The sequence below is a fragment of the Meles meles genome, chromosome 12, assembly GCF_922984935.1.
Source record: "Meles meles chromosome 12, mMelMel3.1 paternal haplotype, whole genome shotgun sequence".
In the NCBI taxonomy this organism is placed as follows: Eukaryota; Metazoa; Chordata; class Mammalia; order Carnivora; family Mustelidae; genus Meles; species Meles meles.
In genome coordinates, this window is record NC_060077.1 from 39,408,996 (window position 1) to 39,427,169 (window position 18,174).

The 18,174-nt window shown below is 38.2% G+C and overlaps 1 protein-coding gene across 4 annotated transcripts in view; it reads right to left on the bottom strand.

Annotated features, from left to right (window-relative positions):
• The window catches only part of ARHGAP28 (Rho GTPase activating protein 28), a 210,101-nt gene extending 192,700 nt beyond the window's left edge, over nt 1-17,401 (bottom strand). For all 4 annotated transcript variants that reach the window (XM_046026100.1, XM_046026101.1, XM_046026104.1 and 1 more), the window contains exon 1: nt 17,168-17,401. In XM_046026100.1, the coding sequence (XP_045882056.1) occupies nt 17,168-17,343 (176 nt within the window). In that variant the 5' untranslated portion in view covers nt 17,344-17,401. The remainder of the gene's footprint in view (nt 1-17,167) is intronic.
• Between the last annotated feature and the right edge of the window lie 773 nt (nt 17,402-18,174).

Below are 18,174 nucleotides of genomic sequence, written 5' to 3' on the forward strand. Positions count from 1 at the left end.
TAAATGATGTGCACTGTGCTGTGTGACTTCTTCCCTAAAGAACCCCCCTCTGTTCCCTGAATGAGACCTGGAAGTTCACCATTCTTTAAAATTCTACATATGCTCTGAAAAGGTAAAACACCAGAAGTGTTAAGCAAACTGTCACTTGACTGAATCATCTGACTTCTACCTGGGGGCACTAAAAGGAAAAAGGAAGGCTTCAGTACAACAAAGCAAAGTGAGCAGGCACCAAAGATAAATCTGCTTATACCCTAATTTTGCCTGGATCCGCCACAGAGAGATGAGTCTTTAGATTCTGATACTGCGATGGGTTTTAACCTAAACCTGCTCTCGTACCTCTTATATGCAACAACCGTACCTGGAGGCTAGCTGGAAGACAATCATATAAAATAATAAAACAGAACTACCGAAACTTCTATATATGTTATTACCACTTTTGGACTGTAATAGAATGATGTGTTTAAATCCCATTACTTTAATCAAAGGAAGGCAGACACAAAATAATATATACTGTAGTATTCTGCTTATGTAACTTCTAAGAATAGGCAATACTAATCTATGGTGATAGAAGTCAGAAACTGGCAGGGAGAGGGTTAATTGAAAAAGGGGCATGGAGAGTTTGGGGGGTGATGGAAACATTCTATTATCTTCTTTTGTATGGTAGTTATGAGGCTCAAAAGTCATCTAACTGAATACTTAACTGCATTTTTCTGTATTTGAATATACCTCATTTTTTAAGAGGCTATTAAAGAATTTTATAAATTTGGAGGTATGTCTTCAGAAACCTTGGAGATTTTTAGGATCACTGTCATTACATAATTTTCTCTCCACAGTAATAGATAGAAGGGTGAGGTAGGAAGAGAAAGAAAGCAGGGGCATTGTTGATGGAGAGAAAATTCTTGTCCAGCCTCTAAGACCATTTCCTTTAAAATACATTCTTGCAATAAGTCATCAGATATCTCAGTCTGGGCCTTAGTCTTCCAACAAAAAAAACTCAAAAGCAGGAAATGAGGAAACAGGTAAAACAGATTTTTTCCTTTAAAGTGTGTGTTTGTTGGATTAAAAAAACACAGAAAATATACAAAAACATGATTACACACCGCCTGGAAGTCTCTACTTTATTCAAGTTGTATTAAATCCATTCTAATTTTGTACCAATATAATCAGAAATATTAAATCTAGTATATATAATATCGATAAAATTTCTTACCAAAAAGTAAATTATTAATGAATGCTCTCTTTAAACTTGAACAAAAAATACAATAAAGTACATTCCTCTTAATTTATGATCATCTGAAAAATCAGCTCTCCTTACTAGACAGGCCCCATTTTTCAAAGAAAGGCTGAAAGTCAAACATTTTATTGATATTCTGATACCCTGGCTTGGGTAGCTTGGTTGAAATAAACCAAACTCTACTCACAGTAACTGAGGCCACTAATACTGGACAACAATCCATGCTTACAGAGATCAACTAAACAAGCAAAATTAAAAGAGACAGAGATACATATTATTATACAATCAGTACAGGTCTAAAGCCAATGTTTTGGTTAAAAATCTAGAATTACCTAATTACCTTCATTTCCAACTTAATGAGAGAGAGAGAGAAAGAAAAGAATTTAAGTGTTTGAAGATTCCCCGGAGGTCAGCTCATCAATGGAACCCCCTGGTTACCCAAATGAAGAAGGAAAGGTGTGAACTAAGTTTGGCCTGAGCCTCACTGGTTCACCCCAAGTGCACATGCAGTGGCCCCTGCTTCCCTGGCTAGTCTCACTTTAAGCCAGCTTCGGAGACACCAGCACCTGGTTGCACACTATTACACCTCTTCCTTCCACCTGCTCTTCTGCCAAAGACACTTCCCGCTCTCATTCCTCCTCAAGACTTGTGCACATTCTCTTTATTGTTGTTGTTGTTGTTGAAGTTTAATTGACATACAGTGTTGTATCAGTTCCAGGTATACAACACAGTGATTCATCAATTCTATACATTATGAAATGCACACCACCCTAAGTATAGTCACCATCTGACATGAGAAAACGTGACAGTATTATTGACTACATTTCCTATGCTGGACTTTTTACCCCTGTGACTTTTTATAACTGGAAATTTGTGCTCCTTCTTGGAGACTTAATTTAGTCATCAACTCCTCCAGAAGCTTTCCTTAACCCCTCTATCTAACTCTCACCAACCTAACCCCAAGTGGCAGTTACAACTTCTCTGCTCGCCCAGAGCACCACAAACAATTTTCTTCATTCTTCTCATCATTCAAATACTGAGTGTCCACACTGGGCCACTGCTAATGCTAGGGGTACAGAGGAAGAGCAGCGTTTCTACCCTAAAGCAACGGCCTCTGCACTTCAGAGGCAGCTGAAATAACCTGTTAACCAGTTGATCTAGTCTCATTGAAGGACTGACTATTAACCATTTGTTCTAGTCCCCAAACCCAATATATGGCACACAGAGGCTCAATAGATGTTTGTTCAACTTTGCTTTTATTATGAAAATTGGACTTTAAATTTTTCATGTTTTAATGAATGAAATAACCCTTAAGCAAAATTTAATCTTTAAAACAATGGAGGGTATATTTACCTTCTATTCATTATCTTTTTCAAGGTTTGATGTGTCAAGGTACACTACTCATTTAAACCATCACCAGTTTTGATTTGTATTTATTATTCTTTACTTCATAGCATATTAACAAAAGTTTATGTTAATTTAGTGGATTCTGAGAAGGCAGGTGGCATGTATGGTTAGAATAGTCTATTCCCTAACAGAATACCAACCCAAGATTTCTACTACTTCTAATATTTTTCTAATTCAAAATAGCAAATTCTGAAAATATCACCATATACTTGAGATTATTACTATTTAATGAATGAATTGTTCATTTACTCAATAAGCATACACACAGTACCTTGACTGTATTAGTCCAGGAACTGAGATGAACAAGACATGGCCCTTGGCATCAACAAACAGAAGTACTGCTACTAAGTAGTGGGTTAAGTGCAATACTAGAAGTGTGTGATGAGGTAGAAAAGGGGCAAATATGGACAAGACCAACTTGGTTTGAGACTTCACAAAAGAAGTGATGCTCAGATTTTAGAAGACTTCCCTGGTAGCTCCTCAACCCAAGAGCAGTCACATGTCCACATTTCAGCCTCCACTACCTGCACTCAGCAACCATTTGTTAAAACTCCACTGAATGCCAGGCCCTTTGATGGGGAAAGTAGTTAAGGATTCCGCAATAAAGAAAACAGAGAAGGTTCTTGTACTAACAATGCTTATATACTGCCGTGGGGCTAGGGATAAAGTTTTATCCTGTATGCAAACATGTTATTATCAAAGGATTTTAAGTAGGACCAAATGTGTTTAAGTCTTACATTTCAGAAATCTAGGCTTCATCGCATTAGAGTAAGAGAGGAAAAAAATAAAACAAGATGAAATCAGAAAGGGAGACAAACCATGAGAGACTCTTAATCCCAGGAAACACACTGAGGGTTGCCTCAGGGGAAAAGGCTAGGAAGATGGGTAACTAGGTGATGGGCATCAAGGAGGGCATGTGATACAATGAACACTGGGTATTATATAAGACTGATAAATCACTGAATGCTACCTCTAAAACCAATAATATATTACATGCTAATTAATTAAATTTTAATTAAAAAAAGAAATCTAGGTTTCTTTCTTGACTTTGACTGAATCTTCAGCTTTTTTGGGAAAGTTTTTATAAGCTCCCCCCTTCAGTCTGCATTTTTCCTCTCTGCACCCTCCCATAAGCTAAGTTTTTATAACAGGTTCTATTTGCTGCTTCTATTTCCTCATCTCACACTTACCCTTCAACCTGCAACAAACTGGCCTCCACTTTTATATCCTCATAAATCCCACTCTAGCCAAGATCTTCACTGTTATCCACCCTCCAGACCCAGGGGGTGATTCTCAGTCTGGACACTATTGGTCATCTAGCTACTCCTGATACGTTGTCTGCTCATTCGGAACCTAATGCTTTGGGTTCCAGAATGCTCCTAGTCTCTTAGTCTCCCAGTGTTCTGCCCTTCCCTATTTGGCACTGCTCCCCAGATTTCTGTCTTTGTTCCACTACAATTTCTACAGATACTCTATTCTCTCCTCCCAGATTGCATACAGTCCTGGTTTTAACTCTCCTGAATGCGGAAGTCTCCCATGAATAAATAGCTTAGAATTTTCAGCCTTGATCTCCCTCCCAAGCTGCCAGTTTGTAGAGCTTACTACCAGCTGTACATATACACTTAGCTCAAAGTTTCACCTGCTAGACTATCTCCCCATCTACAATCTGATCATCTGCCAGAATTCTCAATTTCAATTAATAATACTCCCGAACAGAAACCCAAGTAATTTTAATCATCAAATCATACCAACTCCATTGCTTGTTTTCCCCCAAGAATCCATCGCTCCCTTTCCTCTGTATTCTCACAATCCCTTATCATTTTTACTTGAACAACGGCATTTGCCTTCTAAATTATTTCTCTACCTCAGTCACAGTCTCCTTAAAGCAATCTTTTAAACTCCAGAGAAATGAGAAGATTGGAGGATCCTGGAACAGGAATAAGCAAACAGTTTCAAAATTACAGTTGTAACTATATGAATTTTAATTCAGTTGTTCTGAAACCAGATTAAAACAACAAGAATGATCTGAATTGGGTATGAACATGTTGGAGAAGGAGAATGGGAGAAACAGAATGGAGAATAAACCAGGTTAAATTTGGTTAACTGAAGAGAGTTCCTTCTTAAGACATATAAAAAAGTCCTTCCATGGGCTCTAAAGAAAATTGGTGCTAATCTTTTTCAACTCCCACAAGAAGAACTATTTTAGAGTCTGGATACGTCTCATGTTTGTTTAAGATTGGCATAATAGAAATCAGCTTCATTTGGGCTTCTTCTAAGCAGTGCCTGACTCATGTTGTTTTAGCTGGTGTTGACTCACTGCCCCACAAAGGATGACACAGCTTTAAATAGGCAGAGGATGGCCTGCTTTTTCCAATTACATGCTTCCAGCAACCAGAAGAGATGGGGGTCTTCTAGAGTGGAGTTTTCTGCAACTAAGCACAATTTAGACTTAACAAAAACAGTTGCCAAGTTGACCTGGTAGTCACTGAGCTTTATAAATGAGGAGGGAGAGAAGTTAAGTTGTGGTATGTTAAAAATCACAGGGGCCAGGCATCCTCTGTTTTTCAAAACAAAATCTGCGGAAACTTACAGTCAGCTCTTTTCCCATTTAATTGCTTACTCTATTGAGGTCAGCAAATGTTTTTCTTTAAGATTCCAATGAAAAGCCGCAACAAGTGTGTTTTTAAGACTCTCCACGTTAACTTTAGCAAGATAACGTAGGGGTAGCTGTAATCATGTTTGAAAGGAAGCTAAGGAAATGCCATTCTCATAATCGTTGCCACCTTTTCTATACTTCTATACCCTTAATGTCTCCCAGTGAGAGAGCCAATTTCCCCTCTGCCATGATTTCCTTGCCATCAGTCTGACTGCTCCCAGAACACATCAGACCATGTTGTGGACCTGAGTGGGTGTCCAGGGGTCAGTACAATGAATTCCGAGTCTGGCTCAAAAAGTTGGTTATTCCTTATGAGCCTCTCGGCGAGACACTTCTATACTTTGCGTACCTGTTGTACCACAGAGATTGTCCCTTGCAATCCTTACTTTTTTTTTTTTAAGATTTTATTTATTTATTCGACAGAGATCACAAGTAGGCAGAGAGAGAGGAAGCAGGCTCCCCGCTGAGCAGAGAGCCTGATGCGGGGCTCTATCCCAGGACCCTGGGATCATGACCTGAGCTGAAGGCAGAGGCTTTAACCCACTGAGCCACCCAGGCGCCCCATGAGTAGATTTTCATGATGCATCATTCCTATTTGTAACACACTGTGAACTCCCTGGCTGGTTAAGAATTGTTAGAAGAGACTCCTAAAGACCCAGCAGTTAGCAGAGAAGTCTGGACCACACTGTTTATATATAACTAAAATGACCATCCATTCTCCATACTGTCCCAAGAACTGAAGTTTATCAAAACGAATACCTTGTAAAATAAACACAAGTGCACAGAGCTGGAGGCCATTTTGATTCAAGTCCAGACTACAATGGGCCCTGGATTAATTTTCCACATATGAATCCTTGCAGCTTAATTTTGGTAACTATTATCCATTGCTCCAAGGTCATTGATGGATCAGGGCTATTAAGACTAGGCATGGCTCAGGGGTCTAGATTGTCACAAGGTCTAGATTGTCACAACCTATCTTATAGTATCTAAAATGTTTAGAAAGATTTAGAACAAAACCAATCTTCACAAAAGTATGGTCCAGGACCTGGATTGGTATCCAGCTTGACTTCAAATCAGGATAAGACAAAAACTGACTGACTACTGGAAGACAAAATAGGAAAGATCCATTAAGTCTCATGGAGTGATGTTTCTCAACTTGCATTAAGAATTCTTACATTGTAGCATTTTTCACAGAACTATAACAAAAAAACCTACAATTTATATGGAACCATGAAGGACCTCAAACAGCCAAAGCAATCCTGAAAAAGAAAAGCAAAGTTGGAAGCACTCTTTATTTTACAAAACTGTAGTAATCAAAACAGTATGGTACTGTCACAAAAACAGACACATAGGTCAACTAGGACAGAAAACCCAGATATAAACCTACAATTGCATGATCAATTAATCTTTGACAAAGTAGAATACAATGGGGAAAGAGTCTCTTCTCCAAATGGTGTTGGGAAAACTAGTCAGTTACATGCAAAAGAATGAAACTGGGTCACTTTCTTAAGCCATACACAAAAATAAACTCAAATGGATTAAAGATCTAAATGTGAAACAGGAAACCATACAGACAGTAATTTCTCTGACATCAGCCATAGCAACATTTTTCTGGATATGTCTCCTGAGATAAGAGAAATAAAAGCAAAAATAAACTATTGGGACTACATCAAAATAAAAAGCCTCTGCACAGAAAACAATCAACAAAACTAAAAGGCAACCTACTGAATAGAAGATATTTGCAAATGACATATGTGATAAACAGTTAATAACCAGAATATGAAAAGAACTTATATAACTCAACACCCAAAATACAAATAATCTAATTTAAAAATGGGCAGAAGACATGAACAGACATTTCTACAAGAAGACATCCAAATGGCCAACAGACACATGAAAAGATGCTCAACATCACTCATCATCAAAGAAATGCAAATCAAAACTACAATGAGATATCACCTCACACCTGTCAGAAGGACTAAAATAAAAAATACAAGAAACAAGTGTTGGCAAAGATGTGGAGAAAAAGGAAGCCTCTGGTGGGAAGGCAAACTATTGCAGCCAGTGAGGAAAACAGCATTCGAAGTTCCTCAAAAAGTTAAAAATACAACTACCAGGGCACCTTGGTGGCTCGGTGGGTTAAGCTTCCTCCAACTCTTGATTTCAGCTCAGGTCATGATCTTGGGGTTGTGAGACTGAGTTCTGTGTCGGACTTGGAACTGAGCATGGAGCCTGCTTGGGATTCTTTCTCTCCCTCTGCACTCCCTGAAAAAATACTACAACCCTACCATCTAATAATCACCCTACAGGGTATTTACCCCCAAAATACAAAAACACTGATTTGAAGAGATACATGCACCCCTATGTTTATAGCAGCATTATTTACAATAGCCAAATTATGGAAGCAGCCCAAGTATTCATGGATAGATGGGATGAACGAAATAATAATGGAATATTATTCAGCCATAAAAAAGAATGAGATCTTGCCATTTGCAATGACATGGATGGAGCTATAGAGTATAATGCTAAGCAAAATAAGTCAGAAAAAGAAAAATACCATATTTTCGCTCATATGTGGAATTTAACAAAAAAAAAACCAAAGCAAAAAAAAAAAAAAAAAAGAGAGAGAGAGAGAGAGAAACAGACCATAACTATAGAGAGACAAACGAGAGGAATGGTTATCAGAGGGGAGAGGGGGTAAAGGGATGGGTGACATAGGTGATGGGGACTAAGGAGTGCACTTATCATGATTAGAACCAGTGATGTATGGAAGTGTTGAATCACTATATTCTACACCTGAAACTACTATAACACCATCTGTTAATTATACTAAAATTAAGAGAATAATTTAATTTAAAAAATTATTGGCACTCTCCCTGAGGGAGAAAAAAGAAAAAAGAACTTTTATGTTGTGAGTCACGCTGCAAGGAATGAAGTAAAAAATACCATTAACTATAGAAATCTTAAAGCTATTAATAAAATTAAAATGAAAAATTAGAAGAGCTAGTTACTAAGAACATCAAATTATAAAAGGATTAACAATTGCCCTTCCCCACTTTTAACTCCCCCCCCTAAAAACCACAGAAAGTTTTCTTGTACTAATTGCTTAGATCTCACTTTATTGGTCAAATTGAATGACTTCTTAGCACAGTTGTCTACTTTAAAATACTGTTACCTAAGATTGCATGAGGGGCAAGAATGTAGCTTTTAAATTAAAAGAAAAAAATTCCTAACATTGTACTTGCTTCAACTGATGACAAAACTTTTCAAGCTATTTATATCCACTCATATTTAATGCACCTAATACTTATTCCACTGGAACAGAATTAAAATGATTTCAAAAGGAAAGACTAAATCAAAACTGAGTATTTGTAATATCTATTATGTGAAAGTTGCTAGTTTGCTAAGGGGGAATACAACAGCAATACTGTTCCTGCTCTCAATTAACCTACGACCAAACTGAGACAGAAAAACACTAAATCCATAATAAATAATGCTTCAAGATTTAAACAACAGGTTAAAAACACCAGTACTGGAAGGGTTGGATGGGAATCCTGGCTCTATCATTACCTCACTGTGTAACCATGGGCTGCTTCTCTATGCCTTAATTTCTTCCTATGAAACAGGACTGTTTTAAAGATTAAATGATAATGTATGTTAAGCTAAGTAGTTATCAATAAAAATAGCCCTTTAAAAAAAAGAAATGACATCATAGGACAATGACCTTTATGTTTTGACAGGTGAAAACTCTATGGCTACTATTGTCAAGGAAATTTTCAGGACAGAAGTTTTGTCCTTACTTCTCTATTTATTCTCCTTTGTTTGGTCCTTCATCTCCAGACACAAATGAGAGTTTGGTGCCAATGCCAATGTGCTAATTTTAGTTACTTGTATGAATGTTTAGATATGATAATGAAGGTAGGGAAAAGTATCAAGAGAAGAAATCGAGTGTCCTATTATTAGCTATAATGTTATTTTTCTATGTTCGACAATTTTTTCTAAGCACCTGTCAAGATATCTCTACTGATCTAAAAATATAAATACACTGATGGACCTTTGTATAAAGACAAATGCATTGGCCAGTGTTTTCTAAATAGATTTCATAAATAAATGAACACTGAACAGGAAACGTCAAAAGGATTCTTTTCTCTATATATTACAGATATACAAAAGTAAACTTTCTTGCTAATCACGAAATTTAACACAGATCTAAAGATTTATCTCTCATAAATAAGATAATCAGCACCACAATTTAGAATTACTAAAATAGTAGAAATAAGTCTCAAGTGCTTGATAATTTTTAAAATTCTACATACTACTTTCTCTTTGGCTTCCTGTCCTTCATATTGTGTGCCTGTATGAAGTCATCTTCTAATAATCTAAGGATCAGAAATGGAATGCATAGATTTAATTACTTTTGAAGGTAACATGAGACAAAGCAGCTGGTTCTGTAAGTGAAAGTGTATGTTCTCCCACCCTTGGACGCTTAATACCTGTCAAACAGATAGTTTTATCTATAATACTCATTTATTAAAGAGTGACATAACATAGTTGATACTAAAAGAATGTGTCGTAAACTCCACATACTTAAGATGAATATATAGTTAAACAATCTTTTAGTTCCCATTTTAGAAAAGAGCAACTTGAAGCTTTTAGATATGCTATGGTTTGTTCTGAAGTGCATCCTCTAGTAATCACAAAGAAATGAACACGTGAAATTTCATGTGATGAAAAATGACACAGTATCCAAACTCACTAACCCAAGTACTAGAACACAGTAAGACACTGAATCCAGACAAGCAAACCAATATATACTCAAAGAAACTGAAATAAGTGCTATCAAAATCTTTTGTTAGATTATACAACTTAGTCCTTCGATGAGCTTTTCTTTGCACAGTTCTAACAACCTTGATTATCTAATGAAAAGTAAATTATAAAGCATGTTAAAAACAACAACATTAGAAAGAACAAAAGTACTGCTAAAGGTTTTCAAGGCTGCCTGAAAACAAAGGGGAATATAACAACAATAAATATTATTTAAGTTATAGAAGAAATAAAACAATATACCAATGTAGGCTATTTACTATGAAGGCAAGCAAACTTAAAACACCATACTGTCTGATGACAGTCATTAAGAAAAGGAGCCTTACTGCCCTAGTTAAGGGTATGGCTGACCTTATATTTTCATCCAAAGAGGCTTAAAACAAAATCTATCACTTAAATGGATAAACTTTACTTCCAAAATTTTCTTCTGAGGACATTTTATTGCCTTCCTTTGCTCTACTCCATAACACCCTGCTATTATTCTTCGCTGGAACTGATATCTAGAGACCACAGATTGAGAAAAAGAGAGTAGGAATTATTTTAGAAATGAAATAGTTTGGTTTTAAGGACAGAATGAGAAGAAATTTTGTTTACAGGTAAATTAAATATTTACTTTAGTTATGATATATCTGCATATGTTCAGGTACTATCTCAGGAACACTGGTAAGGGAAAAATGTTTCCATTAAGTATAAACACAGTTCTAAGAAAATAAGATAGCCCAATAATAACCTCTAAGCAAAGTGGGATTTAACATCTAATCTCTCTTAACACAGAATTTAATTTAGTAGCCTTCTATATTTCTCCGAAGACTACCATAAAATTAGGGAATAGGTTTCATGAACTTGGACCAGAAAAAACCGAACCATTTTTTATATCTGGTTGATTTTTTTTTTAAAGGTGAAGGAGATAAAGTCAGAGAGAATAGTGAATGTGGGCTTTATAGAAGGGAAAATACATCAATGTAGAAGAATTGAGGAAAAAAAAATCAGAGGAGGAAGTTAGAGAGGAAAACAGGAGATATTTCATAATCAGAAAACCTCTACCCCAAGACGCTTACTAATCACATAGAGGAAAATATAGTTTACCAGTACAGAAACCCAAGAGGCACCATTTTAAGCAGGTGATCAGAGCCAACACCAACATTAATGAGATAGATCACTACCCCCTATTACGATGCACTTGAGAACAACCCAATATCATTCTGTGGAAGTCTTACCCACAATGCATAATTTCAGTCTAATCATGAGAAGACATCTCACCAACCCAAACTGAAGAACTTCCTACAAAACTCTAAAATTGCTATAAGAGATAAGGACAGACTGCCAGGGACTGAAGGTTTGGGAGGCAAAACTAAATACAATGTGGGATCCCAAATTTAATTCTATAACAGAAAAATTCTAATGCTATCAGAAAAACTGATGAAATCAGGTTATAAAGACTATATAGTGCTAATTTCTCAGTTTCGATAATGGAACTAAGGGTTATGCACAGTGTTAACATTAGAAGAAACTGGGTGAAGGTTACTGGAAACATTCTGAACTACTTTTGCAAGTTTTCCAGAAGCCTAATATTATCTCAAAATAAAAAGTTAAGAAAATATTACTTTTATGCTCATGAATGTGATTTTGCAACACTCTAGTTCTCTGAATTTTTGTGGATACATTAAGGATTAGCGATCAGGAAGAACTGAGCAGGTTAAAAATGGACAGAACAACTGGCCAAATGTTTAGCCAAATGACATGATCAAAGGAAATGTGCCAGATGTTTTCCAACAGCTCCACATTGGAGGCCCCTACAGTAGGGGCCCCACTGTAAATAGAAACCGAAGACACAAACTCTAGTTTTAACCGTAACATTAAAAATGACCCATAAAGGGGCACCTGGGTGGCTCAGTGGGTTAAAGCCTCGCCTTCAGCTCAGGTCATGATCCCAGGGTCCTGAGATCGAGCCCCACATCGGGCTCTTTGCTCCGCGGGGAGCCTGCTTCCTCCTCTCTCTCTGCCTGCCTCTCTGCCTAGTTGTGATTTCTCTCTGTCAAATAAATAAAATAAAATAAAATAAAATAAAATAAAATAAAAAATGACCCATAAATATCTTATCCTCTCATAAAAATTCTATTTCCATAACTATTTCTGAATCCTCTAGAAAAAGTATTTTTTTTTAAAGATTTATTTTATTTGACAGATAGAGATCACAAGTAGGCAGAGAGGCAGGCAGAGAGAGGAGGAAGCAGGCTCCCTGCTGAGCAGAGAGCCTGATGCGGGGCTCGATCTCAGGATCCTGGGATCATGACCTGAGCTGAAGGCAGAGGCTTTAACCTACTGAGCCACCCAGGTGCCCCGAAAAAGTATTTTTTAAAAAAAGTATCTGCCCCATATGTTAGTGTACCTATGTATATGGCTAGAAGCTCACATAAACTTATATAAGCACTTAATTGAAGGAGAGCTGGCACCTTGAAATAAATGTCTTTTCAATTTCCATCCAGGAAAAGTATGACACTAAGAGTTGCTAGATTTAGTTTTTTCCACAAAATAAAGTATTTTCTAATCATTAATTCCACTGTAATCAAATCATTCCCATTACTATGAATAGTTAAAGTATTATAAAACAATAACCCCTTTACAAAAGTTTTAACTTTGCTAAAGAATTAGAATTCCTAGGATAACCTTGGTAAGCCTCTTTATTTGTTTTTGAGGAAGAGCTGGTTCTCTTCCTCTTCTATTGTTGTTCTCTCTTGGGAAGTTTATGGTAAAACGAACTAAATATCAGAAATTCTCATGGCCCTTTAATTCTATACACGCACCAAGAAATATTATATATATATTTATCTATAGCTTAGAAAATCTTTGAAAAACAAGACACCTTGCTTTCTCTTCAGCTATCTTTCATTCTATAAGTAAAATTATTTTGTATGTATGTCAATATTTTCACTCTGGATTCTGATTACGAGTTTAGAAGCTCAGCCTCTTTAAAAAAAAAAAAAAAATCACATGATTATAAAGATAGTCCCAACCACTTAACAGAACTAAAAGTTTACAATCCTTCATTCTCTTTTATCCCTTACAAATAGAATGTAAAGATAGAAGTTTGTGAAATAAGGAATTACCTTCTCTCCTCCCAACAAATACTTAGTTCTCCACTTTTTTTTTTCCTCCATGAATACATTTTGGGGGTAGGTACCAAAATACCAAAAACGTTTTACTCTCCTCTTTATATCAACAACTGTGATTAAAAGTAATAACAGTAATAATACATCTAACAATTACTGTATGTTTCAAAGCTATTGGACACTATTCTAAGCACCTGAAGCAAGCTGCCCAAGATGACGTGGTAATAAATGGTGGAGGTGATGTGTGGGGTCTGGGAGCCTGACCCAAGCCTGAGTAACTGGCAAGTACACTTTATACTGGCTACTTATTTTAATACAATAAAATGTCAATCCCTAAAAAAACCACAGTGGCCAACCCAGCATCAATGCTGAAGAGTTAGAGGGGAGGCATGTAATGGAGCAACCATGACTCTGCTTCAGCCAGTGCTGGCAGGCAGCAGCAGAGCCCTGAATTGCTGGATCCTTTATTCTTTTTTTTTTTTTTAAAGATTTTATTTATTTATTTGGCAGACAGAGATCACAAGTAGGCAGAGAGGCAGGCAGAGAGAGAGGGGGAAGCAGGCTCCCTGCTGAGCAGAGAGCCCGATGCGGGGCTCCATCTCAGGATCCTGGGATCATGACCTGAGCTGAAGGCAGAGGCTTTAACCTATTGAGCCACCCAGGCACCCCTGGATCCTTTATTCTATTATTATTTATTTTAATGAGAAGCTGGTAGTCCAGAATGATATCTAAAGACTCTTGCTTTCAAAATGTTGCTACTTATTCCAAGCCTTCTCAAAAAGTCCTATTTGTCTGAAAGGTAAAGGGCCACATTCTCACGGCAGGGGCTTTGTCTTATTTACCTTTGTATCCCTAATACCTAATGTGGCTGGCACATAGTAGGTAAAAATAGATTGACTTCTGCTGTTAAAAATCCTGCCATTTTGGAACCCTCTTACACTGTTGGTGGGAATGCAAGTTAGTGCAGCCACTTTGGAGAACAGTGTGGAGATTCCTGAAGAAATTAAAAATAGAGCTTCCCTATGACCCTGCAATTGCACTGCTGGGTATTTACCCCAAAGATACAGATGTAGTGAAAAGAAGGGCCATTTGTACCCCAATGTTTATTGCAGCAATGGCTACGGTCGCCAAACTGTGGAAAGAACCAAGATGCCCTTCAACGGATGAATGGATAAGGAAGATGTGATCCATATACACAATGGAGTATTATGCCTCCATCAGAAAGGACGAATACCCAACTTTTGTAGCAACATGGACGGGACTGGAAGAAATTATGCTGAGCGAAATAAGTCAAGCAGAGAGAGTCAAGTATCATATGGTCTCACTTATTTGTGGAGCATAACAAATAACATGGAGGACATGGGGAGATGGAGAGGAGAGGGAGTTGAGGGAAACTGGAAGGGGAGATGAACCATGAGAGACTATGGACTCTGAAAAACAACCAGAGGGTTATGAAGGGGCGGCAGGGGGGTGGGGGTGGGGTGGGAGGTTGAGGAACCAGGTGGTGGGTAATAGGGAGGGCACGTACTGCATGGAGCACTGGGTGTGATGCCAAAACAATGAACACTGTTATGCTGTAAATAAACAAATAAAAATTAAAAAAAATAAAATAAAAATCCTGCCATTTTATTTTGACCATTTTTAAACTTGGTAGGAATTCATTAATTTATTCAACAAGCATTTACTGAGCTACCACAATGTGCTAGACACTGCTCTAGGCACTTGAGATTCCAACAGTGAACAAAAGAGAAAACTGAAGAGAGAGATAGAGACAGAGATTATATTTTAGTGGGAAAAAATAGGCCCCCCAAAACCCAAAAGTCCATAAAGTCAGATGGAGTAGAGGCTTGAAAAATAAGGAGATGGTTTGCTTTGAACTGAACCTTTGCTACTCAGAGCTAATGAACAATGATACAATAGTCCATGTTTCCTAGTGCCATACTGGTCACTCCTCCACAAATATGTTACACATATGTAAGCAATTAAAGGAAAGGGTATTCTTGAAAGAGAGAGTGCTTTCTTCATAAGTAGAACAATACAATCTTGCTCCTTGGCTTGAAAGGAAGTATTGATCAGTAGTTAGGGAGTCAAAGGTTAATAACTCGGTCCTGATTATTTCTGTTATCAGACTCATGATTGATGGTGTCCTCCGGCTCCTTGTAAATACAGGAACCTCTTTTTGATTGTTGTTACTGGGAACCAAGGAATTAAGCTATTCTCTCATGATTTAGTTACAGGGGATGGGGTCAACTATCTCCTGCATCAGACAGTTGAGTGGTACAAAGGTTCCTATAGAGAGGGTGAGTGGTCACCAAAAATGCAAACTTGGAGCAGCATAAATCTGATTGGCAGCCATATGATAAAACACTAACTATGACACATAGCTCTTTTGCTCTCATGCATTATCATTCCACAAGACCACATGCTGAGTTAATGGAACTGCTCCTCCAGTTTGCTTTGGAAACGGATGTAGTTTCGGAAGGCCCAAATGGCACAATCTAGCTATTACTCCTAGACAGCTGCTGGGAGTTAGAGACAGGACAGCTAGACCAGAACCGTCTAAAAATGCACAAACCAGGCCCCTGCTTCTCAAGAACTCATATCTATTTAGTTCCTCATAATCTGAGTAATTATAGTCAGTGATTAAGTTTAGAAAAGAAAGCACCCTAAAGACAAATGCAAGTTTGTATCTTCAAGTAGACTTTAAAGCAATGTGCTACTAAAGCTGGAAGAAAAATGTTACTTTCTCATTGTCTTTACATAAAAATAAGATTTCACTCAACCTGCTCTTTTTGGAAGAAACAATATTGTCTTTGTTAGCCAAGCCTAACATAGATCTCATGCCAATGTGGTTTGTTCTTCTCATGGATACTAGCCAAAAGGATATTCCTTGAAATAAAATCACAATCTGTTGAAAGCCTCACAAATCAATTAGATGAGGAGACAGAAGTTATCATTATCACACAACTAAAGATAAAAGTATGAGGGGAAAAAAAAAAGAAAATAAACTTGATACAAAAAAGCACATCAACACTCAAAACTTCCCACTTGTTAAAAGAAAAAAAAAAAAATTCCTCAGTGGATCCATAGTAGATAAAGAGCCACGTTTAAATAAGCAAAACTTCCCCTAAATATGAGTCAGATATCAAACCATCTCATTTATCATTGTCTGCCCAGGGAAATTTCCTAAGAGTCTTACATTTTTGTTTAGTTAATGGAAGTCACATTGGCCTTGATCTTGCATCAAACAGATGAACACTGATACAGAGTAATTTAACACAGATCCATGCTATATTAAATCTAAAATACACATAATGAGATGTTTATAACGTCTTTTGACTCAAAAGAAATAAACTAAAATAGTATTTACAGCATTGAGTCAACATTAGCAATAATAAAATAATGATACCAAAGTATATATGCAGCTGAATGGTTTTTAAAATCTAGAAATAAAATTGTTTTTAAAAGTCTACTCAGATTTACTTTTTAGAGAATCTTTCCAGTTATGCTTTAACTCAGATGGCATGCAGTTACTAAAAAACTTTTAATAGTATTTGAGGATTTAGGATAATATATTTTAATTTTTTTTTTCTTTTCTGCTAGTCCCATTTCCAGTGATTTTTTTTTTAATTCTCCAATATGTCAATGGGTGAACCTGGCAGAAATGAGGCATATGCCTATTTATCCTCAAGCTCTATCAAGAACACAGCTAACCTCTGCTAGCCAAGGACTTTAGCCACTGTCGGCAGAGACTTCGTGCACTTCCCACTTGCAATCAAGGACAATACAAAGAGCAGTAGACCCACTCATCCAGTCCACTAAAACTTGGAACAACAATCAAGTGAAGGTGCTCTTATGCCTTGGCAGAAAACACAGCGGGGAGATGAAAGCCCAAGCCCGGGAAACCTCTGCTCCCTTTGGAGTCGCTCTGGGTACCTGCTGCCAGGGTGGCTGGCGGTGGCCCTGGGCACGCAGCGGGGTTCTGAGCTGGGTGGCTGGGAGCGAGTGTACGAATGGTAGGCAGTCAGCACCACGCCGCCCGAGTCCTCCACTTCCATCCTCAGCGGCGCATGTCCCCACTCCGGCCCGAGAACAAAGGCGGAAACCAGCATGGACCAGCGCACGGGGACTCGGTCACCAGCGGGGCGTGTGGCCCGTCCAGCTCCAAGGGGCTTGCTCTGGCGGCTGTCAGGGGCGCCCTGGGAAGCCGCCCCGCCCTCTGGACAGCCCTATTAGCAAGGACTTAAAGACACGCCCACAAGTCCCGCTGGGGGTGGGGGTGGGATCCGGGAGAACACGGCGGGGAGGGGGGGTAGGGGGAGGAGTGATAATCGGGGACCAGGGAGTGCGGGGATCCCTGTTTCTAGGAAACTGGACACCCGCTGTGATCCTTCAGGGCTCAGGCTAGCTGCTCTAGCAGTTTTTCTTGCTTTGTTTCTTTTTCCTTTCCTTTTCCTTTTCTCATCCCTCCCCCCCCCCCCCCCCCCCCCCCCCCCCCCGCCCCACCACCAAATGGGGGAGGCTTATCCCATAGCTGGGAACATTTCCTGCCCGGCAGCAATAAGCAAGAGAAAGAAACCTTGCCCTGGCAGCCTGGGCTGAGAAGGAGAGGGGCCCGGTCTACAACGTGTGGTCTGGGGAAGAAAGGAAGAAAATGCGACACTCTCATTTAAAGCATCCACATCAAAAATTGAAGAACCAGATTACTGTGTTGCTGTGTGCTTGGTCAAGTTACAATAAACTTGATTTCCTTTTGAGCAGGTAACTCCCTCTTACAGCAAGCAGAACACCTCCCTCCCTCACCCTCAATGCCACCACAGCAACCAGACTCTTACCTCACCCCACATCCCTTTCCTCCTCCCAGTCCTGATCATAATAAGATATTGCTTTCAGCTTGTCTGAAAATTAGACTTGATTATTCTGGGCCCAATGCATGTTTTTTC